The sequence below is a fragment of the Penicillium citrinum genome (assembly GCF_028827155.1).
Source record: "Penicillium citrinum strain IBT 23319 chromosome Unknown utg000006l:1.0-3011923.0:1.0-3012962.0, whole genome shotgun sequence".
NCBI lineage: Eukaryota > Fungi > Ascomycota > Eurotiomycetes > Eurotiales > Aspergillaceae > Penicillium > Penicillium citrinum.
Window position 1 is genome coordinate 213,525 of NW_026622691.1, and position 26,994 is coordinate 240,518.

At 45.0% G+C, this 26,994-nt stretch overlaps 11 protein-coding genes across 11 annotated transcripts; 5 read left to right on the forward strand and 6 right to left on the reverse strand.

Annotated features, from left to right (window-relative positions):
- Nucleotides 1-1,042: 1,042 nt before the first annotated feature.
- Nucleotides 1,043-2,242, reverse strand: N7469_006632 (ankyrin repeat domain-containing protein; the record flags this gene model as incomplete). Its single annotated transcript, XM_056645550.1, has 1 exon — nt 1,043-2,242. One exon carries the CDS (start codon nt 2,240-2,242, stop codon nt 1,043-1,045), a length of 1,200 nt encoding a protein of 399 aa, XP_056498991.1.
- Nucleotides 2,243-3,132: 890 nt separating this feature from the next.
- N7469_006633 (uncharacterized protein) lies at nt 3,133-3,769 on the reverse strand (the record flags this gene model as incomplete). The annotated part of the gene is made up of 2 exons (XM_056645551.1): nt 3,133-3,392; nt 3,466-3,769. 2 exons carry the CDS (start codon nt 3,767-3,769, stop codon nt 3,133-3,135), a joined length of 564 nt encoding a protein of 187 aa, XP_056498992.1.
- Nucleotides 3,770-5,332: 1,563 nt separating this feature from the next.
- N7469_006634 (glycoside hydrolase family 18 protein) lies at nt 5,333-6,317 on the forward strand (the record flags this gene model as incomplete). Its single annotated transcript, XM_056645552.1, has 6 exons — nt 5,333-5,354; nt 5,408-5,476; nt 5,530-5,669; nt 5,717-6,017; nt 6,073-6,177; nt 6,235-6,317. The coding sequence occupies 6 exons, from the start codon at nt 5,333-5,335 to the stop codon at nt 6,315-6,317; spliced, it is 720 nt and encodes a 239-aa protein (XP_056498993.1).
- A 1,031-nt stretch (nt 6,318-7,348) lies between these two features.
- N7469_006635 (uncharacterized protein) lies at nt 7,349-8,439 on the reverse strand (the record flags this gene model as incomplete). The annotated part of the gene is made up of 2 exons (XM_056645553.1): nt 7,349-8,347; nt 8,419-8,439. The coding sequence occupies 2 exons, from the start codon at nt 8,437-8,439 to the stop codon at nt 7,349-7,351; spliced, it is 1,020 nt and encodes a 339-aa protein (XP_056498994.1).
- An 887-nt stretch (nt 8,440-9,326) lies between these two features.
- On the forward strand, nt 9,327-10,355 carry N7469_006636 (uncharacterized protein; the record flags this gene model as incomplete). The annotated part of the gene is made up of 1 exon (XM_056645554.1): nt 9,327-10,355. One exon carries the CDS (start codon nt 9,327-9,329, stop codon nt 10,353-10,355), a length of 1,029 nt encoding a protein of 342 aa, XP_056498995.1.
- Nucleotides 10,356-11,021: 666 nt separating this feature from the next.
- Nucleotides 11,022-11,716, reverse strand: N7469_006637 (uncharacterized protein; the record flags this gene model as incomplete). The annotated part of the gene is made up of 3 exons (XM_056645555.1): nt 11,022-11,090; nt 11,141-11,210; nt 11,625-11,716. 3 exons carry the CDS (start codon nt 11,714-11,716, stop codon nt 11,022-11,024), a joined length of 231 nt encoding a protein of 76 aa, XP_056498996.1.
- A 938-nt stretch (nt 11,717-12,654) lies between these two features.
- On the forward strand, nt 12,655-15,082 carry N7469_006638 (uncharacterized protein; the record flags this gene model as incomplete). Its single annotated transcript, XM_056645556.1, has 2 exons — nt 12,655-13,317; nt 13,373-15,082. The coding sequence occupies 2 exons, from the start codon at nt 12,655-12,657 to the stop codon at nt 15,080-15,082; spliced, it is 2,373 nt and encodes a 790-aa protein (XP_056498997.1).
- Nucleotides 15,083-15,366: 284 nt separating this feature from the next.
- N7469_006639 (uncharacterized protein) lies at nt 15,367-16,655 on the forward strand (the record flags this gene model as incomplete). The annotated part of the gene is made up of 3 exons (XM_056645557.1): nt 15,367-15,609; nt 15,669-15,694; nt 15,761-16,655. The coding sequence occupies 3 exons, from the start codon at nt 15,367-15,369 to the stop codon at nt 16,653-16,655; spliced, it is 1,164 nt and encodes a 387-aa protein (XP_056498998.1).
- A 194-nt stretch (nt 16,656-16,849) lies between these two features.
- Nucleotides 16,850-19,371, reverse strand: N7469_006640 (dynamin-related GTPase DNM1; the record flags this gene model as incomplete). The annotated part of the gene is made up of 3 exons (XM_056645558.1): nt 16,850-17,164; nt 17,245-19,206; nt 19,273-19,371. 3 exons carry the CDS (start codon nt 19,369-19,371, stop codon nt 16,850-16,852), a joined length of 2,376 nt encoding a protein of 791 aa, XP_056498999.1.
- A 481-nt stretch (nt 19,372-19,852) lies between these two features.
- N7469_006641 (putative actin binding protein) lies at nt 19,853-22,516 on the reverse strand (the record flags this gene model as incomplete). Its single annotated transcript, XM_056645559.1, has 5 exons — nt 19,853-19,939; nt 20,008-20,648; nt 20,681-21,923; nt 21,996-22,183; nt 22,312-22,516. 5 exons carry the CDS (start codon nt 22,514-22,516, stop codon nt 19,853-19,855), a joined length of 2,364 nt encoding a protein of 787 aa, XP_056499000.1.
- A 717-nt stretch (nt 22,517-23,233) lies between these two features.
- On the forward strand, nt 23,234-25,994 carry N7469_006642 (uncharacterized protein; the record flags this gene model as incomplete). The annotated part of the gene is made up of 4 exons (XM_056645560.1): nt 23,234-24,628; nt 24,698-25,597; nt 25,674-25,819; nt 25,895-25,994. 4 exons carry the CDS (start codon nt 23,234-23,236, stop codon nt 25,992-25,994), a joined length of 2,541 nt encoding a protein of 846 aa, XP_056499001.1.
- Between the last annotated feature and the right edge of the window lie 1,000 nt (nt 25,995-26,994).

Below are 26,994 nucleotides of genomic sequence, written 5' to 3' on the forward strand. Positions count from 1 at the left end.
ATTCAAACACGGCGAAAGCTGAAAGAGAAAGTAAAATTCAATATTATCTTTAGCTTTCGATCCAATATCCAAAGGGTGGGTTAGGCAACAATCTACCGATCCGCCCCAGTCTGCCTTGCTATCTCCACGAGCGGTTGACGGAACGCAGCATGACGATCTTAGTCAATAGTTAAGCAGAGCTTAACTATCGCAACTGACTGCTTCAGTTTTATACGAATCTGCGAATCAGTATGACGCTGCCGACCCATATTACAGATACAGACGAGGAAGTTATCTCAATATTACACAATGCAGACGGTCCATTTGCACTGCTAGCTGGGAATCAACATGTATCTAGCCGGTAATGGGAGATTGCACGGGCGAACTAGTAAAAAAGACGGCCTCGTAGTTTTGAGGCTCCATACTAGTGAGCATTGAAATAAACTCAGGCAATGTGGTGTCAGCATGTATGATGAAGGTACCAGAGGACTGAAAATGAGGGGAGAATTACAACCATGGCGAATAAAGCCAGAGTTTACGGGCCCAACAACATGTTCAAATGATATATTCATTATTTTATCGTATAGAATATTACTCTGAAAGGGATTGATATTTTTCCTTTCTTTTTTGGGGGTAAAAATCGTAGTGCTGGTTTCAAGAAGCTATGTAATCGCGAATGGCCGAGGGAATCTAAACAAATAATAATGAAGATAGGTCGTTATAGATATAGGATATGGCTCGTGAAGTTGTTGTGTGCCACATATCTACGTTCATCGCTCAGTGGCCCATTGGAAAGCCTCTATGCTCTCTCGACATTGCATAACAATCATTTAAAGTGAGATCCTTCTTGAAAATCCTTTTCAAATCTCATTCTTTTCAGATCATCCTCCTTTGTTTGCTTCATTATGAGCAAAGAAGTACCAGGGAGGTACAAAAGAAAATTATGCAGAGACACCTCAATGGTGTTTAATGTTCGCACTTTTGGGTTCAAGAATAGTCAGAAACATATCCAATATTATCAACCAGGTTTCTTAGGGTAGAAAGGCTTTGGACATTCCAACCGTCAATATCTTATTCGAAATGATGATCTCCCACTCATGGGGTCTGCTGGGTCTGGCGTATCGGGTGTGATCCCATGCTCGAGAATGACATTTCGAATTTCGTCGCAAGGACATTCAAGAGCGAGTTTGAAAAGAGATTTCTTGCGGCCGTGGATGTATATATCTGCACCATGCTCGACAAGTAACCGAAACTCTGCTGGCTTTTCGTCATTGACTGCCGTATATAAAGCCTGGCTAGCATCACGCGCATTCGCACCGAATTCTAGAAGCAACTTAATGAGAGGATAACTTTCGCTTCGTTTTATTGCATAATCAAGCGGTAGAAGATATCGTGGAATAGAGCCACAGAGACGACGACGTGACGACGGAGCCTGACCAATATTTGGATCGGCGCCCAATTCAAGTAACAGTTTGACAACATTCACTGGAGATGGTGCCGAAGCAACTGCAGCGTACAGTGGAGTACTAGTCGCAAATTTGAATCGAAAATTGACATCTGCCCCGGATGCCACAAGATCCTTGATACGACTTTGATCACCACATTGTGCAGCATAGTAAAGCATCCATTGCATTTCGGCCTGGATGGTAAATTTAGGATGGCGCGAGAAAAAGGGGAGTCGACTAAACTCCGACAGAAGAAAATCTGCAATTTCATTATGGCCTTGGGAAGCCGCATCTGAAATAGAACGCTGACCATGTCTATTGCATAATAATTGACATACATTGCGTGAAATGAGCATTTTCACCAAGGCAAAATGACCATTGCGAGCTGCTAATGCAAGAAGACCCCGACCATCGCGGTCTTTGAAATTGATATCGGCTCCCTCTTGTAATAGTTGTTGTACAATATCCATGTGTCCATTGGTCGCTGCATAAGATATGGGATGCTCTCGTAATTCAAATGCAGGTATTCTGAGATATGGTGCCCGTTTCCCCCATGGTCGTGACATTTTCCAATAATCAGAGTTCCAACGTACATTGGCTCCGGCATCAAGCAGGTGTTGAACGGTTTTTAGAGAGCCGTGTGTGGCGGCCCAGAACAGAGCAGAGGAGTTATCGTACTGAACATTGCAATAATACAAGTAATCGTTCAGGGCTTGATGGAACGAAGAATGAGCCTGAAGAAGCGCATTTAAGTCCCGATGGTCTAGTTGGTGCGCGATGAGCATGAGGAGCTCCGATGGGAGCCAAACGATGGACATGGTGCCCAGGTGTTCAGTTTCAAAAATCCAAGATGGGGAAGGGCAGTAGTTATTTAAGAGCTATGACTAACTTCAACCTCTACGATACTATTCCATTGTTGGTTAGTTCTCCACCTGATCACCCAATAAAAAGGAAGGCAAAATGAAAAACCCAGCTCCACTCGTCCTGCTATTCCTTCCATCAACCACCATGCCTCCATCTCCGAATCTGGTTAGGGTAAAGCAGGATGCCAAAAAAAGCCATATCTCATCCCTCATGAAGGCCCTGTGGGAGCTTGAAATGCCAAAATTCACTTGAACATCAATGGCAGAAAGCATAAATGCATGTCCAGGGATATAATCTACAATTTGGAGTTCGTATTTAGATTGTTACCGTCAATTTAATGAGCCCCTCGCGACAAGTCATTTTATTATGAATCATCCTGAGAGGCAATGCATCGCATAAAAATTATGGATTGATAGCTTCTCCAATTGGAAGAGGCATCTGGGGAACACAAATAAACGGGAGGGTTTGAGGTACTTTCCTGTGCGTTTAGAAAGTGTTCATACCGGGCTAGTGCTAGCAGGAAGAGAGTTATCATCACACAGTTACCCAGTGTGGATTACTACAGAAGTAGTATCAACCAGTCGAGTTCGAAGTAATTTGTACCTGGGGTAATACTAGTGGATTGCAATAGATTGTTCACAGATCTTCGAAGATTCCAATTATCGGCCCAGACAAGAAAACCTAGCCCAGAGTTCACATTTTCGATAGCCACTGAATACTATCAATCGCTTTGCGGTAGCGTAGACCGTAGTTGGGTACTTCTGCATTTCTATGCAACTGTAGAAGGATCTTTACAAGAACCGTCGAACCAATTACATTCGCTGAGATAAAGCCCTAGGAGGTGTCAGGAATCTGAAAATGATGATATCGGATGCGTCAGAGCTTCAGACGTACCACAGCAAAAATAAGTGAAGGTATCTAGCCAAAAGACAGTAACAGTTAGAAATGTGGTGTTTCTTAGAGGTTGAACAATCTCACCGGCGTTCTGGAATGGTCGGATTTCGGAAGTATCTGTCTTTGACTCATCCTGCTTTGCAAGTTCATGGCACATCTTGAACTTGTATGCCACTTCTTTTTTGCCATTTACTTTGAACTCAATATCCTCTAGAATGAACGGTATATCTTGGAGACGGAAAGAGAAGGAACGCGATGATCAAACTGTAAGTTACAAACTTACCCATCAAGCCATCTCCAAAGACTGCTTTGGCGTGCGTCAGCTCATGCAGGGATATAGCTTCTGGCGAGTCAGTCAACAACTCGTCTAGAAATTCCCCTTTCAGTCCCGCTAGACCTCCATCCATCTTCGAGGGAAGTCGATATTCCCAATCATCCCAGCTATCATCGCAAATTGTGATGAAGTCCTTGGTATTGCTGACGGACTCCGTGGTAAGTGCCGAAAGCATACCCTCTTCTCCATCCTCGTCTTCTTCCATCTCCGTGCATGGATTATCTAATGGATTCCAGATCGCCTCTGCATCCATGACATTCTTCAGCTTGAACTCGAACAATTCCTCTGTTTTACAGGTTATCAGCAATCCATCAATCAAAGTGAACGTTTCCAGATCAAAGAAGACGTTGCTCACCCTCGTCTTCTGTTTCTGTGTTCCCAGTCTCCTTTCAATTATCTTTCCCGCAATAAATATCAATGTCGAAACTGTTGGACGACAAAGCATCGACATACTGGTTCAAAACGTCTATTCACATTTGTTCATCGTAAGTTTGAGCATTCCTCGTAAACAGAATAACAATGTCTGACTTACTGGAGAATGTATCGAGCTTGTCCTTGGCTGTGTACACCTCACCAAGGTCTTCGTTATCGAAATTTGCCATATAACGTCATGAACAAATCCAACTTCGATTTCTGATTTGCAGTGAGATCGTCTCGTTTGGTTCCGAAGGCACCCTCCAGGACTGGTATGGCATTCCTTGCTGCCGTAACCTAGCTTGTTGGTTAGTACTCAGGGGACTTTAAAAGTATTCCGAATCTCCAGACGGAACCACATTGTCAAAAGTCTGAGAAATATATCCTATGTGACCGGAACAGAAGCTGTCATCGACCCAGATGTTCGATCTCCCTGGGACCGTGGCTCTCCTCATAAAGTTGAGATTGGTTCCATGAAGGCGTTTGCTCAAGTGCTTATGATGGTGACCGTGATCATGCGCCTTCGCAAAAGGCAGCAGGCAGATTAGGATTCCAACCCAAGCTACTGAGACTATTGACATGTGCTTTAACCACATAGTGTCGGTAAATGCAGTGATATTCCAGAGTGGAAGAAGATATCAAATAGAACGAAAACACAGTACTGTGAGCAGAGCGGTCTTTCTTCCCATTAAAAGCAGTGATTCTAAAACTTCCTCATTCAAGCTCTCCGAAATTCTCTATCAACTTGGGCTAAAGCTTCATCTGAGACATGCATGGCACCCTAAATTAACACAATACAGCTCGTAGTATTGGTGGGTCAATTGGAAGTTTACTACGAGATACTAACATGCGCACTAACAATACAATTCCTAAGCGATAATTACAGCGGACCTTATTCTACAAGCTAGCAAAACTTCTCAAGTATCAAAACAAAATGAGCAACCGAAATTAGGTAATTTCATAAAGTCGTTTCGGAAGGAGATACAAAACGCGGTGTTCCGAATCATAAACAAACATTTGCCTTTTCAGATCACGTAGATTCACTTGTGGATTGTCTCCAAAGTTTCAAAGTCACTCGTTGCGAGATGGGAGAGATGTATCTCCATAAGCTTGTAACGACATTGTCTTTGGGAATACTGCTTGGAGTCTCTGCAGTATCAGCTACCACTGGCAGCAGCGGAACTTGCTCGAAAACGCAGAAATGTGTTAGTGGTTGCTGCAGTGAAAGTGGCTATTGTGGTTTTGGTCCAGATTTCTGCGGAGATGATGTCTGTGTTTCTGATTGTGATGCTCAAGCAGAGTATAGATATGAGTTTTTGTCAACCAAAAACAAATTATATTAAGTGTTCGCTAACCCTGAGTATAGTATATGTCCCTGTTGTTAATACGATATATTCCTTGAATGTGTGCTGCTCACAATTTGGGTAAGAATCCTGTGCATTTCCAGCATCCGATTTAAATACTTATATTACAATAGATTCTGTGGCACAACAGATGAATTCTATGGGACAGGTTGCCAAAGTGGCTGTGATCCAGTTAATGAGCCGTGAGTATTGAACTTATAACCCCGTTTCTCATTTTTGTAGTTCTGAAATGCAGCGATTGAGATCCTAACATCATATATATCTTGCTCTGGAACATCTAGCAAGCAAGTATATGGTGGCTATTATGAGGCCTGGAATTACCAGCATGCCTGTGATGTTCTCGCACCGTCCAACATTGACATGGTCCCCTGGACGGTAAGATATTTCTTTCTTTCAAACAAGTATCTATTTCGGTCTAACAGTTTTCCCAGCTTCTTTTCTACAGCTTCGCCGGAATCAACACTGGGAATTCGGAAATTGAGACAATGTTTGCTCACGATGAGTCGTACATGAAAGACATTGTGGCCCTCAAGAAGAAGAAGGATAATTTGAAGGTTTTTATTTCTGTTGGTGGATGGGATCTTGGTGGTGAGCCATTTTCGGACATGGTTCGCTTTTCAGGAACTCGTAAAGCATTCATCAACTCTGCTACTTCTTTCATGGAGAAACATGGATTTGATGGAATTGATATCGACTGGGAATATCCTGCTGCAAGCGACAGAGGTGAGTGTATACATCAAGGCGTGCTTCTACCGGAATAATCTCTGACTTTTCTTAGGTGGCAGAGACGAGGACTCCAAGAATTTCGTAACCTTTCTGAAAGAGCTCAAAGCTGCTTGTGGTGACCATTATCAAATAACAACCACGTTGCCGTCGTCTTACTGTACGTATTACCACATCTAACTACGTTTTGATATATCACTCACTTCTATGACAATAGGGTACTTGAAGGGATTTTATATTAAATTTATCGAGGAAGGTTTTATTTGGAAAATTTGGAAAATGCCGCGGAGGGCTTTATAAAATTGCGCAATTTAGAAGGATGTCTTGAATCTCTATTTCCAGCTTCAGCAATACCGGAATATGTAGAGAATTTGCACCCTCATGTTCTCAACACCTCAATACAATAAGCTTTCGGAAACATATCACAAGGCTCAAAAACACGCATGCACAGTGTAGAGCTACAAACTGAATCTTTAAGGTCTGACAAACCTAAAGGGTCGTGTGGGGAGCGAGCACTATATGGACTCCAGAGGGGTTTTAGTTGTTCCTGGCTACGGAATGCACTGCAAAAGTGACAGAGCACTGAAGCTTAAAACCTTCTAGTACGGCAATTAAATTTATATCAATCTCATCATAATAGTAAAAGATAATACAGCCTATAGATTGTCATACTCTCTTCGCCAAGACAAAATAACATTTCAGAATTGTATCCGCAACCAAAAAGCATCACGGAGATCTCGCAAAAAACATATGGCATTTTGAATTTGAAATTAGATCAAATCTGGCCATTTACCTAAATCTCAGAGAACAGTCTCTAGAATATATATAGACCTCAGCAAACTGGTACCCATAGATAATAAAAATGCGCTACAATCCTACTTCCATACGCCCATGGGATTTACTGAAAATCTATTACCCATCCTAGATACCCATGAAATGCCCATGAAATGCCCATGCAAATAAAAATTAGAAGATTTAAGATTGATATGTAAAATAAAATTTTTCTATAAAAATATATATTAAAGTGGTGGTCTGATGCAGAGCACAGACATATATATTTGAGAAAGTTGTATAGACTATTCAAAAAGTATATATTTTAGTTAGACCAATCTAACCTAACCAAGGGGAAATAGAGAATTGGTTACCCATGGAGTTTGGTAAATGGGTCTTATGAGTATTTTGATGGGCTGCCCATGGGCGCCCATTGGGTACCCAACCAAATGCACAGCTCTGAATACATGTATACACAGCCCTGGAGCTCGGTACGTACTTCTTTACAAATAAACATGCAGCAATGAGATTGAATTCAAGGTCGCTATCACAAATAACAGTCATCGTTGTATCATCTGCGAGTAGCGAATCTTCTTCCACAAATCAGCCTTCGCCCAATTCCACACGAAGATCCCAAAGAATTGAATAATAATAATCGCGACAGCAATTACAGGCCCGAGTATAGAAAACACGGTAAAGCCATAAGATACAGATTGGAATATTTTGCTGTCACCCAGGGAATTTGTTGCGAGTCCAACCTGCATAGCGCTCAAAGCAATGGCAATATAAATCGTTCCGCTAGTTAACCACGTAAAATAGTCATTAAAGAAAGCACTGTATTCATTCCATCGAGGCATATATCCGTTCAAAGATCGCAAGGAAAGCATATATATTTTATTCAAGCGACCGAGGCGAAGTTCTCCGTGAAAAAATCGAGGGTCGATGTACGGATAAATATGTTGCGTATCTAGTTGATCGACAAAGATGCGCCAATCGGGCCATTTCAACTCTCCTGGTAATAGATATTTGTCTTTGGCAATATAAAAGTCACTCTCGTGAGAGATCAAAGCCGCGTATGAAAATAAAAAACCGAGTGCTCGACGGCGAAGCATTTTATGACCACATCTCTGTTCGCTAGTTGGGAAGTCTTTATTCAATTCGACGGTGCATTTGCATCCACTTTCACAAGTGAGATATCGAGTCCAAAAGTCAGGTTCAAGAAGCATGCGAGGTAGGGGTTTGATGAATATTCGGCCTGTCGTCCACACCAAATGCATATCCATCTGCTCTGTAATGAAGATCTTACGCCCTAACAAGAGCTGTTGGTGTAAGGCACGAGGTGGGAAGGGTAAGCCAGCAACCCACAGCCAATTTTGGACGTCGGCGAGTCTGTCTAAATTAAGCTCTTTCTCGATACAACCATTGATGTTACGACCCGCACCGATCAACTCCCCGGGGCTTCGACGGTGTATTGCGGGTAAGAGAGGTAGAATTTGCTCTGGCGAGTGAGATTCGTTTCGCTTGCCTTCGTCAAGAGTCCGAATAGAGAATGGCGGATCCTGTTCCACGGTTCTTCAGTCTTTGCTAATGGATGAAGGATATCAAAACAATTTATTTTAAACGAACGTACTTGGAACCGTGGCTTTCTCATTATGATGGTTATATGAAAAGCACTCACTTTAGGGGCCTCCTCCGAAATCAAACAACAATATGTGGGGGCCAGATCCTTTCGAGTTGCTTTTAAAAACAGGTACCGCTCAGAATGTATTGAAGTGGCCTCTTTGAACGGTTCAAATGACACCAATATTCTTATGTAGATCAAGCTCTCCGCAGCCAGGCACATTAGGTCGACTAGAAAAGGAAAGAAGTGCGACGTGTAAGTGAGAAGAAATGATGAATGGTGGGTCATCTGCAAAAGTCTGCCAATAACATTATGTTGCTTTAGTTGCCTTGGTCTGTTCATTTCGCCTGGGCTAACCACAGACCAGGTCAAAACGATACATCTAAATCGTGTTAAACTTGGGGAGATTTCCAATATATGCCTATAGTTCCAAGTTTATTTTCGAGAACAATTTCTTTGAGGTACACATGTTCCTTGGGTCAGCCATACCCGCATGGTGAAGGTCACCGAAGCCATGGGACTGGATACGAAGACAGGCGGGGGGGTCTGCGCTGGGCAAAAGTGCTTGGACCCACCAACGTAGCAGTGCAGAGCCTCAAAATCTATCCATCCGAAATCTTCTTCACTGCGCCACGGTGTATGCGTATGAAGTCGGATTCTAATAAAGTTACGTAAAGCAAGGCAGCTATTGCTCGACTTGCCAGGGTCGTGCAGCGGGTTACATACGTTCCAATCATTATGATGGACAAACAAGGGCGTTCAGCTCCCTTGAAGATCAATTACTCACATACCCAAGTCTGAGTCGTGGTCGATGGGTATTTGTACTTAAGGATATGTTGACGCTGAAATTGTATATAAAACTGTTCATAGTCAAGCATCCTCGCAGTCCGCAGAAAACCCCCAACCATCTCTCAATCATGGTTTCATCGGAGGATATTCTAATTGTGAAGGTTGTCGCATCCGTTGTGGGAGTATGTGCCACTTTTTTTGCTTTGATCCGCACATTGAGATCGCGGGCCAGAAGGAAGGACGCTGAAGCATCAAGAGGCAAAGTCGCCAGCAAGTCAAACAAGAGCTCTTCGAAAAGAGTCCCCAATGGGGAAATACGCAAACGATATAAAGAGGCACTGGAAAAAATTGTCACTGCTCGTCTGAAGAAAGAGTCCACAACTACATCAGAAGAGCCAGTTCTTCTGTCACACTACATTAGCCAGGGCCAGTTTCGTCACTGGGTTCTGCACGTCCATAACCACAAATACGAGTTGCGTCAGCGAGCTGTCGATCAGTCAAACCCAGAGCCTTACTATGCCGCAATATCCGAGTCCGGTTTCAACTTCCAACAATATCAAAGATCAATAACTTTACACTACTCACCCGAAGTCGGTAATTATTTCTACAGTCTGATAGGCTGGACGAAATATTCCAAAGAAAAAGTTGATCACAAATGCCATCGAGTCTTTAAAAACTTTGGAAAATATTCTCTGTTGTCAAATAACTGCCATGACTTCCTGCAGAGTCTGGCCAGCGATATTGTCACCACTAAAGCACCAGATTGGAGTTGGCTTTGTCACTCTACCGTGGGTGGTTACCATTATATTAAAAAGCCAACACTTGGATACAATGTGATCAGTTCTGCGACGTGGTCCAAGCAACTAGATCGAACAAAGCATTACCTGAGCACGGAAGAGCGTCAGAAAATAGAAGATTTTATCATCGTTCTTGAAGGGCATGTGGAAACACATTTGTCGCAGTCAGTCAGGAATCTTGCTCTTTCTAACATGATAAACTCGAACAACGATGCTGTATTTTTTTCGAATGGTACCATGCAATTTGATAGTGGCGGACATGATGGCAGAGGACATGATGCTGGGGGCGGGCATGACGGTGGTGGTGGACATAGCGGCGGGGGACACGATGGAGGAGGAGGCGGCGGTGGCGGATGTTAAAATTCTAACAAGAAATACTCAAACGCCAGGCATTTTGAAGGTTGGAACTGATGGGATGGCTGTACTCCCTACTACTCGTTCAATTGGCAATGCTCTGTTGACCAGAAGTGTAAATCCGCGGCGAAGATAAAGTTAAATAACGCCGAAGTACTGGAGTTTTTCTTTACTGATAGGCGCCGGAATTCTTGCTGAAACCAGATCAAAACAGCTATAATTAAACCACAGAATTGGTAGCCTTGGGTGTCGTATCGTTGTTAATATTTTGACAAAATCACAAAAGTTTATAACGGAAATGCCAATGAGAATTACCACGACGGTCAATTCATCACTGCCTGGAAGCTTTAAACTCCTGTATGATGCATGTCATACCTCACCCTCTCATAACCTCCCATGATTTTCCAAAATTCTACCATTAACTCATCATGGATGTCAAAGTGCTTCATCCATCCTGTGAAAACTTTACCAAAATACAGCTGAACAACAAGGGGTAAAGCAATAATAAAATGAAGTCGCCATCCCTGAGCATTTGCAGCCTTCCATAAGAAGATCCCATCTCATTTTATGCGAGAGTGAAAGGGTGTTTCAAGCTCATTAGTTGGCTGTGTGCAGATCAAGACCAAAAGTGTCCATCTGCAGCAGTGAGGCATCCAAGGAGAGAAAGGTCGTTCAGAACTCGTCTGGTCCAAAATTGACATCAGAAATGCCACGCGGGCTTCCCTTGACGATGGCTTCGCCCTGAATGAGACTCGATGCATGATTGATGGATGAAACAAACATTCTCGCACAAAATTCCCGATGTGGTTTAGATCAGCTGCACGGCTCCGCCGTCTCAAACCCAGGTGAAGCTTGGCAGAACTGTAGCTATACTGTTAGCCCTACTGTTAGCCCTACTGTTAGCCATACTGTTAGGCATACTGTTAGGCATACTGTTAGGCATACTGTTAGCCATACTGTTAGCCATACTGTTAGGCATACTGTTAGCCATACTGTTAGCCATACTGTTAGCCATACTGTTAGCCATACTGTTAGCCATACTGTTAGCCATACTGTTAGCTATACTGTTAGCTAAAGTGTTCTTTATACAGATCAACTATGTCACAGGAAAATCCTGTGTCAAATATACTTGTGCGCTACCTATACCTTATATATATGTAGTTTGGGAATATCGAAGATCTCGCTTCGATATTGTGGTCTCTTTTGGCCGAGTGGTAATCTATAAACCCAAACAATAGAACCTACCTGTTACACGAGATGACAGATAGTTCTTACCATTTCCACCGTCTTTTTATATATCCAATGTTATTTTTGGTCGAAGTTGTATATCGTTTCTGGATAATGTTGTCTGCAATTGCTGACAACATCGGCGGTAGTATTCAGAACTAGCCTTTTTGGCCTCGCTGGTGACAGAAGAGTCGAGACTTGATATATCGGAGATACCGAGAGAAAGAAATAAACGGGAAAACTATCAAGAAAGAAAGAAGAGAACATCAGAAGTTATTGTAGAAATAGTGTGAAAAATTAGGTGACTGATCGCCAGATAGAGAGAACCGAGAGGATTGATATCGCATTCCCAAACAGAACAAGAGAACGAGCGATCAAGCCAAAGGCAGAGCGACATTAAGCTGAATGAGAGGGTTCATGAGTGTCTTGAAAAAAAAAAGCCTACGAGCAAGTGGGAGCATGGGCTATTTATGTATCGTCAACTCTTATATTTAATATCATTTAATATGATTCTTCCAAAACATTGACTAGCTCCAGAATAACCTGAGAAGGATATCATTTAAGCGGTTACAATCGTACCACAGAGAATAGAGGCGCTGATGACGTGCCTGATTATCTACCCAGAGCATTCTGAGTAGGGTGGAGCTGATCTCTGAGTAGCCATGAGCGCTCAGGGAGGGCTCCGGGAGCAATCCGGGAGCGATGTTCGATATCGATCACGTGATGAAAGAGATGACTAAGGACTTGGTAAAATGAACGCTTAAACCGGCGTCGAGTGTTGCCGTTTTGGGCGTCCGATTTACCGTCACTTAGCGTTGTGATGTAGTACAGTCTAGTATGGTATCATGTGACCTGCTGTTAATTATATACTGGTTATCATTTACTGCGCTACTGGGATATCTCTAAATAGTCATATTCTAATATTTAATAATTATAATCAAGTAAGATATGACATATCAGTATACAACAGAATATAATAGTATATTCATGCAATCTCATTGTGCAGTGTATTGCTATACTTAATGTATGTACACAATGATATCTTATCTACGACTTCTCCTCCGCAACTCCATCCATCATGGACCCTCGCCCTTCAAAGCGCCCTCGCCGATCTCCTTCACCTGCACCTTCAACTACCTCATCCATTTCAAAAGAACCTCCCTCAGCTCCAACAACACTTCCGACGCGTTCAATCTCATCCCGTCGCACGCGTCAACCACCGAAGACCGCTACCTCCAAGACTACTACCTCCCCCTCGAAATCCCTTCACAATTTCTTCCAACCAGCCTCCGAAGGACAAAGATGGTCCTCAAAAAAGTTTCAAGTGCATACAGAGTCAGCAGGCTCAACATCAACAGGGTCAGGGTCAAAGCCTGGACTCAAACAGAAAGCAGACCTTGAACTCGACGCAGATGTGATTGATGATGATTATGATTCCTACGACGAGATCTTCTCTCAAATACAACCGATACAGCAGAAACAGCAGAAACAGCCACAGACTGGGAAATATACAACCAAAACGGCATCAAAACAAACAAGGTCGAAACCAAAACGTTTCCTTCTTTCTGATAAATCGGGCTCTTCTACTCCCACCCCTACCCCTACAGGCACCGCCATAGATACTCGTCCATGGGCTCAACGCTTTGCACCAATCGACTTGAGCGAATTAGCTGTTCACAAGAGAAAAGTCTCTGATGTACAGTGCTGGTTAGATGATGTTTTCCAAGGACGCAGACGTGAGGTATGTACAGCTCAGCTAGCAGCACAGCAGCACAGCATGGCGCTAATCAAAGTAGAAATTACTCGTCCTTCGAGGACCAGCAGGATGTGGTAAAACAACCACCATCTCTCTTCTCGCCCACGCAATGAACTACGATATCATTGAATGGAGAAACCCACCTGTTTCAGAGAACCCCCGCGACTACGTCTCGTCCAGTGCGCTCTTCGAGGAATTCTTAGCGCGCGGTGATCGTTTTGCTGGTCTTGATCTGTCTACACCATCAGAACAAACAGAGTCACAGCATGAATCATCAACCTTCTCCCATCGCATCCTCTTGATAGAAGAATTTCCAACAGTCCTGACTCGAAATTCATCATCATTATCATCCTTCCGAGCTTCCCTACAACGATACCTCGCCGCAACAACACAAGGCACCCATCCACCAATCGTGATGATAATTTCAGAAACACTCTTGAGCTCCGCATCATCGATTTCAGAAAATTTAACCCTTCATAGACTCCTAGGTCCATCTTTATATAATCACCCCGCCACAACAATCATCGACTTCAACAGTATCGCAACAACATTCATGCAAAAAGCCCTCCAAACAATCCTAGAAAAAGAAAGTCGATCTTCAAATCGCACTCGTATCCCGGGTCCCGCTGTTCTCAGCAAAATCGCTGAAATAGGAGATATTCGCAGTGCAATCTCTTCACTTGAATTTCTATGTCTTCGAGGTGACGACGTCTCATCGAATTGGGGTGGAGATCTAAGTAAAAAGAAAACGCGTTCTCGAAATCCAAATTTAAATTCGAATACACTCACTTCTATGGAAAGGGAGTCATTGGAATTAATTTCCCAACGAGAATCGAGTTTGGGTATGTTTCATGCTGTTGGGAAAATCGTTTATAATAAACGATTAGATGAAAGTCTTGTTGAAGATGGAAGTGGTCTTCCGAAACAACCACCAGAACATTTATCAATTCATCGACGAAAAGTCACACAAGTCGATGTAAATGATTTAGTCGATGAAACGGGAACAGATATATCAACCTTCATCTCGGCCTTACACGAGAATTACCCAGCATCATGTGACGGACCAGAGTTCACAAATTCGCTAAACGAATGCATCGAATCTCTCTCTGACAGCGACATTCTATTACCAGGTCGATCGAGTCGACGGGGTGGACTGGGCGGGACTGGTACATCTTTCAATTCCGGAATTGATATGCTTCGTCAAGAGGAGATGGGGTTTCAGGTTGCTTGTCGAGGATTATTATTTGGTTTACCTTATCCTGTGAAAAGGAGGATCAATCAAATTCCCGGAGAACCACGACGAGATGCGCATAAAATGATGTATCCGGTTTCGTTACGTCTTTGGAAGAAAATTGAAGAGGTTGATGGTTTGGTTGATTCTTGGATGAAGTCTGTTCTCAGCGGCAGCGGCATCAGCAGTATAGCGAGTGCAGCGAGTACTGGGGGTGGAAGAGGAGGAGGAGTGAGTGCATGGAAGAATCGCCGAGTGGGAATTGGAGAAGAGGCAGAGACAACGATGATGCGAAGAGATGATGTTTTACTTGATCAATTACCTTATTTGGTACAGATCAAGAGAGAAAGTGTAGAGATATTACAGAGGATTACTTGTTTTCGAGGGGATTTTGAAGATGATATAGATGAGCAGCAGCAGACTGTACAGCATATAGTACAGCAGACAGTACAGCAGCACCAGGGAGATGAAGGGCCTGAGGAGAAATTGATTCTCAGTGATGATGATATTGTGGATTAATGCCATTCATTCACTCATCTATTCATTTATCTACTCATCTATTCATTCATCTATTTATCTATTCTATTGTATCATTATATTCATTCTACTTTGATAGTTATACTCGCTGATGACTAAGCACTCCGCACTCCAACCTTCAGTTCTCCCCTCTTCTCTTTCTTCTTCTGCTCTTCATCTTCTCGTCTCTTCAATTCCTCTTTATTCCTCTTGCCTGCTTCTGTTTTACTCTCCCTTTACTCTTCTCTCCCCGGCCCATTCGCTCGTTACACCTCGGACAACAAATAATGATTAATGACGATGCATCACGCAAATCAGACACATATACAGTTCGACAGTTAAAGCGGTCATCTACAAACACGACTACATCCACTACATCTCCAGCATCTGAGTCTTCCAATACGCTAGCTACGCCCTCTAAAACCTCCCAACATGCCGAAATCCTCGCGGCTGCAGCTCATGCTACCCTACCAAACTGGGCGAACGTGTTCCTCATGATATCTTTGATATTTGGTGGCTGTTGCTCTAATGTAAGTCACCAGTACAGCGCAGCCCTGCAGAATAGCGAATAGCAAACTAACAATGTCAGGTCTTTGCCCTTGAAGCTATCATTAAGTACTTCACCCTCACCACACCACACTACACCGCGTTATAACATTCACCATCTAACAACACTAACAGAGAACAACCAACCGCCGGCCCTTTAATAACATTCGCCCAATTCATCCTCTGCTCCCTCCTAACCCTCCCAAACTTCCTAACATTCAATCTAAAATCACCATTAAAACCCCGCGCAATCCCCCTCCGCTCATGGCTCATATACACCTCATACTTCGTCTCCGTCAACCTCCTAAACAACTGGGCCTTCGCATATAAAATCTCCGTCCCCTTACATATAATCCTTCGTTCCGGCGGTCCTGTCGCTTCAATGCTTATAGGATGGATATTCAATAACCGTCGTTATTCCCGCGGTCAAATTCTTTCCGTCGCCATGTTAACTATTGGCGTTATGGCTGCTGCGCTCGCAGACGCGAATTCAAAGTCTTCCTACAAGTCCAAGCCCGCACACAGCAAAGATATTGATAGCGGGCCCGGGGATGCAATCAATACAATTATCGGATTCAGTATTCTCCTCTTAGCAATGATCTTATCCGCCTTCCAGGGTCTATACGCAGATGGATTATACGCTAAATACGGCCGATCACATTGGAAAGAAGCTCTATTCTATTCACACACATTATCACTCCCACTCTTCCTACCAAATTACTCCCAACTATTCTCGCAATGGAAAATTCTTTGGTCATCACCACCATCCCCTCTCTCCTCGGCTTTTCCGGTGAATATCCCGAGCCAAATCATTTATTTGATTATGAATGCTGGAACACAGTATATTTGTATTTGGGGAGTACATTTATTAAGTGCGAAATCTTCTTCGTTAACTGTTACTGTTGCGCTTAATATTCGGAAATTGGTCTCTTTACTTCTTTCTATTTGGTTGTTTGGGAATAGATTGGAGATTGGTGTTTTGATTGGTGCTTTGCTTGTTTTTTTGGGGGGGTGGTTTGTATGGGTTTGAGGGGGGCAGAATTGCGAAGATAAAGAAGGAGAAGAGTGTTTGATATTGAATTTATACACTGCATGTACATTTGCACATAAACAAAGACATAAAACATGCATACACATAACACTACTGATACCCATGTATATATGGCATACATTGAAAACTGAAAAACAAGTAATGTGCATACTAGTACATAATTGTACAAAGGTCTATAAAACCTCACCAACAATCTTAGCAGCCTCCTTATAAGTTTCAAGAAGTCTCTCGCATTTCTCCCGTTCAGCTTTAATCCCATCATCCTCATACAACAATTCCCCAAACAGATCTTCCTTGTACAGCTCACTGACAAGTCGATTCTGAACAACGTCTTTGCTGTGGTTGACGAGAAGGTGCATGATTGCTTTGGGAACTTGGTCGGCAATCGTTTCACGGACAATGTTGAAATACGAGGAGATGAGGCGGCGGATGAGTTCTGTTTCCAGCATTTCTCGGTCTGTTAGGGTTGGTTCGGCGTTTTCGTGGGGCTTATTCGTTAGCATATGTATATCCTGTGATGTGCAGTAGGGCAGGGCAGGGCAAGGCGAGACAGTGGGGGGGAACTCACGAATACAGATCCATCGCCATACTCTGGTGTATACTCTTCTTGTATAGGGGGAGATCGAACCTCACGACGAAGACTTTGACTAATGCTAGGTTCAGCATGAGCAGATCGTGCGTGTGAAACGGTCGTTGGTCCTGCACTTCCAACTCCAGCTCCAGCTCCAGTACCGGCTCCAGCTTGACCATTACTGAAGAAGTAATTCAGGAATGAATCACGTGTACTCGGTTGTCCAAGGTGACTTCCTCCATTCAATGTAGCCGTGATTCCATTTTCTGCACGACCTACATTCGGCGAGAGACTGCGTCCTTTGGTAGATTGGCTTCGAATAGGAAGATGTTTCTCCGAATGTCCCTGTGCATTTGCCTGTGCAGCGCCCTCCTCATCTTCACCGTTGGCAGCAAGTTCTTTCATGCGACGTTTCTCTCGCTTCCGCTTTTCCTCTGCTAGAACTGCCTTGCGCTCTTCTTCTTGTTTATTTTGAATAATTGATGACATGGCCGCTGCTGCACCGGGGAAGTTCGGATGGTTGGTATTGATATATGCCCGTTGAATCGAAATCAGAGATTCAACATAGCCGGAACAAGGTCCCAATCTCTCTCGAAGAAGATCAGATACAACTTCGATCAATTTACCCTGTAATCGAGGGAATCGCAAAAGTTCCTGCGAGCCACAGGTATGGCAGATCTTGATCAATTCTTCATAAACAAGTTCCACGCATCGCTGCGCCGGTGACTCGAGGAGCTTGATCTGTGGTTTGACTAGTAGGTCGAATGCCAGTTCAGGAACAAATAGACTAGGTCGAGGACCAGTCGAGTTGCGAATGGCAGTACGAATATCCGAAACAGTCAGATTATGCGTGGGATCAATGGTCTCGAGCGAATTTCCAAAGACTTCGTTGAAAATGTAGTAAATGCGAGCTCCACCACAAAGCTCCTTGGTCGAGATCTCCGAAGAAGTTCCATCAATAGAAGAGATGAAAGACGATGCGAATCGAGTCATCAATTGCAAGATTAGAGATCCGCGATGTTCAGGCCCACTGAACTGCTTGTTACCGTAACTGGCCAATTCCTGCTGAGTCTGTCCCATAAGAGTATTCAGACGAGCCTTGATATCCGGTAATCTGTCGCGGATATGCGACATCAGAGTCGAATTGAGGGTTTTAGCAAGGAATTGCGTTCCACATCGATTAGCCATGTTTCGATACGCCGGGTGATGACGGAAGAAATCCGATTCAGCTCGTAAGGCATCGGCGAGTTCCTTTCCAGAAGCAATATCCTGCTGAGACCGATTGACAACACCAATGAATCCAAGTTTCAATGGATACACGCGACCAGAGAGAATGTCCATCGCATTGGTACCGTGATCCATGAGATCCAGCTTGGATAGCACACCGATTGTCCTCCGACCCATGGGATCCACTTGTCGAGCGAGCTTCAAAGCTTCCGAATTGACCAGGTCCACGTTCGCGGGGGAGACAGCCAAAATGATACTGTTGGGCTTGGCAATGTATTCCAGAATCAAGGTTCGTGTTTGCTTCTCGATGTCGGATGGTTGGTCACCGATTGGCACCTTAGTGAGACCGGGCAGATCGACCAGGGTGAGATTGAGAACGTGCGGGGAGAAAATTTTCAGGTTAATTGGTTGTCTGTTAATTCCCTTGTTACTTCCAGCAATGCGAGCTGTTTCAGCCTCGATTTCCTGCTTCACCGCGACAAAATCGTCGAACTTGCGGCCGGGTTGGTGGTGGAATTCGGCCCATTCCGAGTGACCGGCCACGCTGGCTGCGGTATGAGGGACGTGAATCTCATCATGTTCGGGCCTATCACTGCGATCACTTGGGATGTTGATCAGTTGGAGAATAAGAGGTCGTCGCGTCACGATGCCACTTCCGCGTGGTAAGAAATCTCGACCGACGATATTCTCAAGAACCGACGACTTTCCGGAGGATTGGGAACCGACGACCACCTGAACATGTCAGAAATACACTATTAAAAGCTATCAAACTGTTAAGAAGAGGGATAGTCCACTCACGATCTGAGGTAAGTCCAAGGAGTCATTTCCAATAGTGTTAAAGACCAGGTCTTGGAGTTTGTTCACGGTGACGAGCAGATCCTCGCCGAGGGCAGCCATGTTGGCGAGAATTAAAGCAATACGCAGTACACCGTACAACAGTAAAGCAGACTAGGCCGAGACTGCAGATTCCCGATATCAAAAAGGAAGATGAAGCAGCGAAGACTCTCCAACGTTTAGTCCCGTTCACTTCGGAGGTTCACGCGGCAGTCACGTGGGATTAGTCAGCCCATGTATGACGGAGTATACTCCAGATTAGAATTGATACATTATAGCCAAAGATATTGAAGAATTATTTATAAAAGAATAAATTATTACAATCGAGAGTGTCTATTCTCATATAGTTATTCTGCCTTATCTTGTGAGGTAAATGTGGTGGAGGAAATGGTGGTTGAATTGTGTATACTACGTAGACACATTTATTCTAATGGATGAAGGGCAGACAATTATAGGGAAGTATGCATGAAAAAAGATGAAGAGAATGGAGTTACTAATACTGAAACGATACGATAATATGTATTTACATCACCATACAGAACAATTATGCATCCAGTTGGACATAATTGGCAGGGAACAGTCCCTGCTTGCCATTGTACTCTCCAAGCCACCAATCCTCATCGGGGAATTCCTATACAGTACTTTATTAGTCCAGGTCAAACAGAACAAAGAGGGAGAAAGGAAAGAAGAAATACATACCACGCTGTGAATCTTGGCATTCTCAGGGAAAGTAAGTTCGTTGTCTTCTGCCGCTTCATAGTCATAGAGTGCTGTCGCGGTAGGTCCCTTAGAGCTGGCAGCTGGTGCTGCTGCGGGTGCAGGGGGAGGAGGAACAGCAGCAGCAGCAGGTTGAGGCTCGGGCTGAGGTTCGGGTTCAGGTTCATGCTGATGCACAGGCTCAGACTGGGCTTGTTGGCCTGTACCCTCTACCAGTTCAACATAGTTTCCAGGGAAAAGACCGTGTTCACCCCGAGCATTGACACCCAACCACCAATCCTCATCGACCATTTCAATGTCAGTGACGAATTCGCCCTCACGAAGTTCGATTTCGTTGTCTTCGGCCTTCTCGTAGTCGTATTGAACCTGGGCTCGGATACCACCTTGGCCATGGCCATGGTCCGCTGCAGTGGCTTGTGCCGCACCGCGACCAAGGTCCTGAGTATCTTCCTCAAGCTCTCTCTCATCAGGGACAGCTTCTTGCATGCTCTGCACGGGGAGAGCAGGGGGAGGAGCATGCTGCTCCTCATGGGCATCTTCAACACCCCGGCCAACAGGCATAGCGACTTGGATAGGAGAGCTCTCCCGAACAGGAGGAGTGGGGGGGGAGTAGGGGAACGCGGCTGCGGAGGAGGAGTGGGCAGCACTTGTTGACGGTCATGTTCTTCCTCTTCAGGCTCGGGTTCAGTCTCGGTAGGCTCATTTGAAAGTCCAGGGAGGGGAACTGGGGCTGCGACGGGAATTGGGGCTGGAGCGGGAGCGGGAACGGGAGCTGGCACAGGGCGACTAGCCTGCGGGACAGGAGGAGGAGCAGGCTCATCGAATTGCTGATCACGAGTGTCCTGAACACGAGACGCGGGCTCGGGGGCAACCTGTGTGCCCGCAGGGTCACTAGACTTCACATCGGCCACCTCAGGAGCTGGCTTCTCCTTCACTGTTTGGACAGGAGCCCACGATTTGCCCGAGTAAGAGCTCTTCCATTCATTTCCACCACTGGGCTGGCCACTCAGCTGGCTCTGAATAGGACGCGCAGGCTCTGCGGCGGGAGTAGCTCCACCACGCTCCTTAGCCTTACGTTCTGCCCATTGCTGAGCTGGAGTCTTGCCTCCTTGATCCGCAAAGGTACGACTGGCACCGCCAATCTGCGCAGCAGCAGTGGCCGATGAAGGACCAGTGGGGAGAGGTGGTTTCGTGCCACCAAAGGCCGGCCCACCTCCGAATTTGTTGGCTACCTTGGGCTTTGGCAAAGAGGTCAGACGCTCCGCGGAATCACCGGCAGCTGGTCGCTCGGGCAGCTTGACGGGTTCGGGAGCATCGTCCGGTTTCTGAGCTCGAGCACGAATGGCCGCAATGTCAACCTTACCCACGGGCTCGTAAGAACCCTTCACTGGAGCAGGTCGATCGTCCTTCAGCTGACCAGACTCAGCAGCTTGTCGCCGGATCGCTGCGATATCAACCTTACCGATGGGTTGATATCCGCCACTAACCACATCAGCATTGCCTCCGGACGGAGCCGGGGGTTGTTGTTGTTGTTGTTGTCGGGAAGCCGGGGCCTGATTCTCCGATTTGAGTTGCTGCAGATTCACGCGCGTTGGCTGATATGCGGGTTGGACCTTTTCTAGTTGGGTTCTTGTGACGGGGGGAGCATCATCACCCCAGCCATCATCATCCACATTGGCTGAGGGTTTAGGACGAGGGGCCGGCGCAATGCCACCGGATCGGCTCGGAGTAAAGGCAGGCTTAGAAGCAACGGGAGGAGGTGGATTGGAGGCGGGTGTAACAGCAGGTCCTTGTGAAGAAGCTGAGTACTTGGAACCAGACGCATCTCCGACACGTTGAATAATTCCGTTGGGGGTGAGGTCACCATCGGCGCGAGCTGTGATTTGGACATGATATCCCTGCAGTAGTCAGATTAGCTCGGCTCCACGCAAGCAATGGCACAAATGGCAAAATGGAAGATCCTAGCTTACATGTAGGAATTTGGAGACACTGGCCAAGTGACTTGTGAAGTAACCCTTTGTCCGTTCCGGGACACCCTCCCCACACCATGCAATCAACACATTCTTAGGAAGACCAGTATTGGGGTCCGTCACTTTGACATAGGCGAATTGCACTCGACCTTCGGAGAATTCTTCAATCAAATCATCCAGTTCACCATCTGCAGAATCAAGCCCGTGCGGTTAGTCATCCTGATTCTGATGCAGCTAAAAAGGAGGCGGGGAGAGTGCATGGCGGGGTTAGGGGAGGAACAAGAAAAGGGAAGATGATCAAGATATATTTACTCACCTCCAGTACTTTGCACCTTAAGGACACTCTCTTTGTTTCCGGAATCTTGCTGGAACGCATTGACAAGGGGAGCTTGAACCGAGAAGACAGCCCATTGACCATGAGTGGGGGAGGCCGCACTACCGGATGGAAGGGTTGCGTTGACGACCGATTGGTAGCTTTTGGATATAGAAGGACCGTTGGTAGAAAGATTGAGGGATGCCATGATGTGGCGAGATCAATAGGTAGTGGTAAATACAATAGTTGAGGAGAGGAGGAGAGAAGAGGAAGAGGGTGAGGTGGACGAGCTAAGTGGGTTTGTTATTAGCAGGCTACAGCTGGGCAGTGCTTGGGATAATCAGCCTTGTGGATCACTTACAGAATATCAATTGGGGAGTATTGAGTATGTCGTAGAATGAGTATAGAGAGAATAGAGGTAGTATTGGTTTCAAAAAGAATAGAAGAAAAGAGTAGAGTAGAGTAGAGTAGAAGACGAAGAAGACGAAGAGAAGAGGTCGAAGGTGGAAAGTCACGGGGGCACGTCATCTCCGCCTTTCAACGACTTCTTTTTTTTCTTCTTTACTTCTACTCTTCTCTACTCTACTCTTTTCTTCTATTCTCTACTCGAGTTTATTCTATTCAATTGCTCCTCTTTGATAAATACTCAGGTTTATTACCTGCTGTACTCTCCATTGATTACTGTCACTCCACTGTTTTGGGTACTCGAGGCTCCACCCGATCTCCAGGCTCACCGGTGTGGATCGAGAAAGAAAAATTATATTAAATATAGATCAGTCTTTTTCAGCCTACAGCACTTCTCTTTCTCTCGGCATGGTTCAGTAATTTTATCATTCTATCTATTCAGGCCATTCTTCATTCAACAGTGACACTTTGATATACCCTATCGATCCCTTCCTCCCCTCCCCCACACGGTACTACAGCCATGGGGTCACGACCCGAGCTTGGTCTCGATTCAAATGCCAACACACCAAAGGATGAATATCCCCGATGGTTGAGCTCTGGGGATAACTCTGTTGTTGGTACTCCTACAAGGGAGGATGCTCCTCAGGACTCCAACGGAGAGTTGTGGCCCAGAGATCAGCAACAGAAGACGGCTACCTACGATTATGCCTTTGAGAAGTCCATGAGTCACGCAGAGGCCAAACTCTTCTATCAACACCACCAACTGGCATCTCAATCGGGAGACAAGGAGAAGGAGACAATGAGCACTGTTCCTGCTAGTCCTGTCCCAACAAATGGTTCTATGGTCGAGTCGGAGGATCACCTCATGTCTTCGAGTATCCATTCTCGAGGGAGCTCCATGCTTCAGGATGCAGAGTGGTATCCTGCCTCTCAGCCCCAGTCTGGTGGGGATGGTATTCAACAGCCCAATAGTGCTCAAATCGCAGCTGAGCTTGCTGCTCGAAATCAGACTCCATTCAGTGTTGCCCAAAGCCCACACATTTCTGCGTCTGAGAGTCTTCACGGGCCGGGACTTACTGGAGCAGGACTCGGCGGAGCTGCCGCCGGTCTCGGTCTCGGTGTCTCAGGTGTCAATGGAGCCGCGCCTTCAGGTGATGTAGTGAGCTCTGAGCTTAGTGCTATCTATCGAAAGATCCAGGGTCTCTTAGAGCGTCGAGCTAAATATATCGAGCTCTCCCTGCAGCGTCCTGAGGATGACCCTCGTAACAAGCCCGACTGGAATTTGTATCCTCCGCCTCCCGAGCCTGCTTGGGATGATGGCAAAGAATATCAGCCCGGCAATGCTGGTGGCCCCTCTGATTTCACAGAGAAGAAGAAGAGAAAGATGGGCGAGGATATTGGCGAGGATTTCGATTTGGAAGAGCTCATGCCAGTCCCTGGACCATCTGATTGGAGCTATCGTTTGGACCGCAACAGTGTTTACCAGGTGTATGAATCGGAAGATGCTGAAGAACCTGCCGTGCACATCCCATCTCTGCGTGACTTCTACATGGATTTGGATGCCGTGGTAGATGTCTCGACTGATGGACCCGCCAAGAGCTTCGCTTTTAAGCGTTTGTCGTATCTTGAAGGCAAATACCAATTGTACACTCTTTTGAACGAGTATCAGGAAGTTGCAGACAGTAAAAAGGTCCCTCATCGTGACTTTTACAACGTTCGAAAGGTCGACACTCACGTTCACCATTCGGCCTGTATGAATCAGAAGCATTTGCTTCGTTTCATCAAGAGCAAGATGCGCAAATCCCCTGATGAGGTGGTCCTCTTCCGTGATGGAAAGCATCTCACTTTGCGAGAGGTTTTTGAAAGTATCAAATTGACTGCTTATGACCTCAGTATTGATACTTTGGATATGCACGTAAGACTCTCACCCTGTTTCACATATATTCTATATTCCCCATAGTTACCACATACTCACAACACACAGGCACATACCGACTCGTTCCACCGGTTTGACAAGTTCAACTTGAAATATAATCCCGTCGGAGAGTCACGTCTTCGTGAAATTTTCCTCAAGACAGATAATTACATCAAGGGCCGATACCTTGCAGAAATTACCAAGGAAGTCATCTCTGATTTGGAGTCCAGCAAATATCAGATGGTGGAATGGCGCATCTCCATCTACGGCCGATCCCCCCACGAGTGGGATAAGCTGGCTGCTTGGGTAGTCGACAACAAACTATTCTCTCCCAATGTCCGCTGGTTAATTCAAGTGCCCCGTCTTTACGATGTGTACAAGTCTAGTGGTATGATGGAGAACTTCGAACAAGTCATTACCAATGTCTTCCAACCTCTCTTCGAGGTGACCAAGGATCCCAGCAGTCACCCTAAACTGCACATCTTCCTCCAGCGCGTTGTCGGTTTCGATAGCGTCGATGACGAGAGCAAGACAGAGCGTCGCTTCTACCGCAAATACCCCATTCCACGGGAGTGGGACACCAAGCAAAACCCACCATACAGTTACTGGATCTACTTCATGTTCGCAAACATGGCATCTCTAAACAATTGGCGAAAGCGTCGTGGATTCAACACTTTCGTCCTTCGTCCACACTGCGGTGAAGCAGGAGACCCAGATCATTTGGCCGTGGGATTCCTCGCCTGTCACAGCATCAGTCACGGAATTCTACTCCGTAAAGTCCCACTCCTTCAATATCTCTATTACCTGGACCAAATCGGTATCGCCATGTCCCCACTCAGTAACAACGCACTCTTCCTCACATACGACAAAAATCCCTGTGCCAGTTTCTTCAAACGAGGACTCAACGTTTCCTTATCAACCGATGACCCTCTCCAATTCGCATTCACAAAGGAACCACTCATCGAAAGAGTACTCTGTCGCCGCCCAAATTTACAAATTCAGCGCAGTCGATATGTGCGAATTAGCCAAGCACTCTGTTGATCAGAGTGGATTTGAAATCGCCTTGAAGAAGAGATGGCTTGGTTCGAACTGTGATTTCCCAGGTGTACCTGGTAATAATGTTGCGAAGAGTAATGTTCCAGATATCCGTGAGGCTTTTAGATATGAGACTCTTGCTGCGGAATTATCCTTGTAAGTTAATCCCCTTATTGCTGCTCCTGGATGGATTGATGGTTTGTCAAGTGCATTTGCTAATAATAATCCTAGGATTGAACGATATGCACAGGGTGCTGTTGATGAACGAAGTGCTTTGGCGCCGGGTTTACTGCATACAGCTCAGCAAGCTTCTGTTAAATCTGCGAAATGAGTTTGGGGTAGATCTAGTTAATGATAATGATGATTCTCGGTTTTAATATTGTCTAAAGGGTAAATGAGTGAGTATTGTGGAGAGAAGTGTAGATGTATCATGTCAATTCAACCTATCATCGTACTATTTCTATCAAGTATCGCTATATAGCAATGACACATTGATTTGGATATCGTTACATATATCAACCCTTAAAATATGTTTTACTCCTAACTGCCTACTACTATTGGGAGTATCCAAGTTGCTCCACTAGTGGCTGTCCAATAACTTCAAGATTGTGCGTGATGTATTGAAGAAGGGCGAATGGATGCGAAGATCTGTCTCAAAACCGAAAGAGTCTTTGCCTCACGGAATCCAGCTGTTCATGTGCTCACGAGCCATAACGATTAAAGTGCTTAATGCTATAACAGTGCTTTTATATGCAAAAAGTTGGAACTACCCTAGAGTCACGCTAGATTCTACTAGCATGATCAATTAGACTGGTACGCCTAAGGTACTCAGAATTGTTATTCAATTGAGTTTATATCATATTGAATGAGAAATATTTACTTCTTCAAGTATAAAAGGAGTATTAGTGTACAAGTGTTATGTACTATCATCCCTTATGAATAGTTATATCCAGCTACTAATCGTATGCAGGGATGGGAAACAGGGGCTATAGTTGATTGAATTATTAACATTACGATGAATATATAGCCCTGTATATTGCATTGATGGACATATATTCAGGATTACCGATCAGGTATTCAACAGAATTTCATCAAGGTTCAATCAATCAAAAACAGATTACCTCCTACGCTACCTTTTACAGTCAATATCGAGAATATTGTGGAAGTCCCGAATAAGATTCAGGGCGTAACCACTACAATAGCTCTTTCAAGTACCGGGCATCAGAACCTCTGACAATACTGTTCTATATGATTTGAGTCTAAAAGAAAGTCCTCGGTTCATATTCCGAAATCTATTCACAAACAAACTATCTATACTTCATCTCATCATA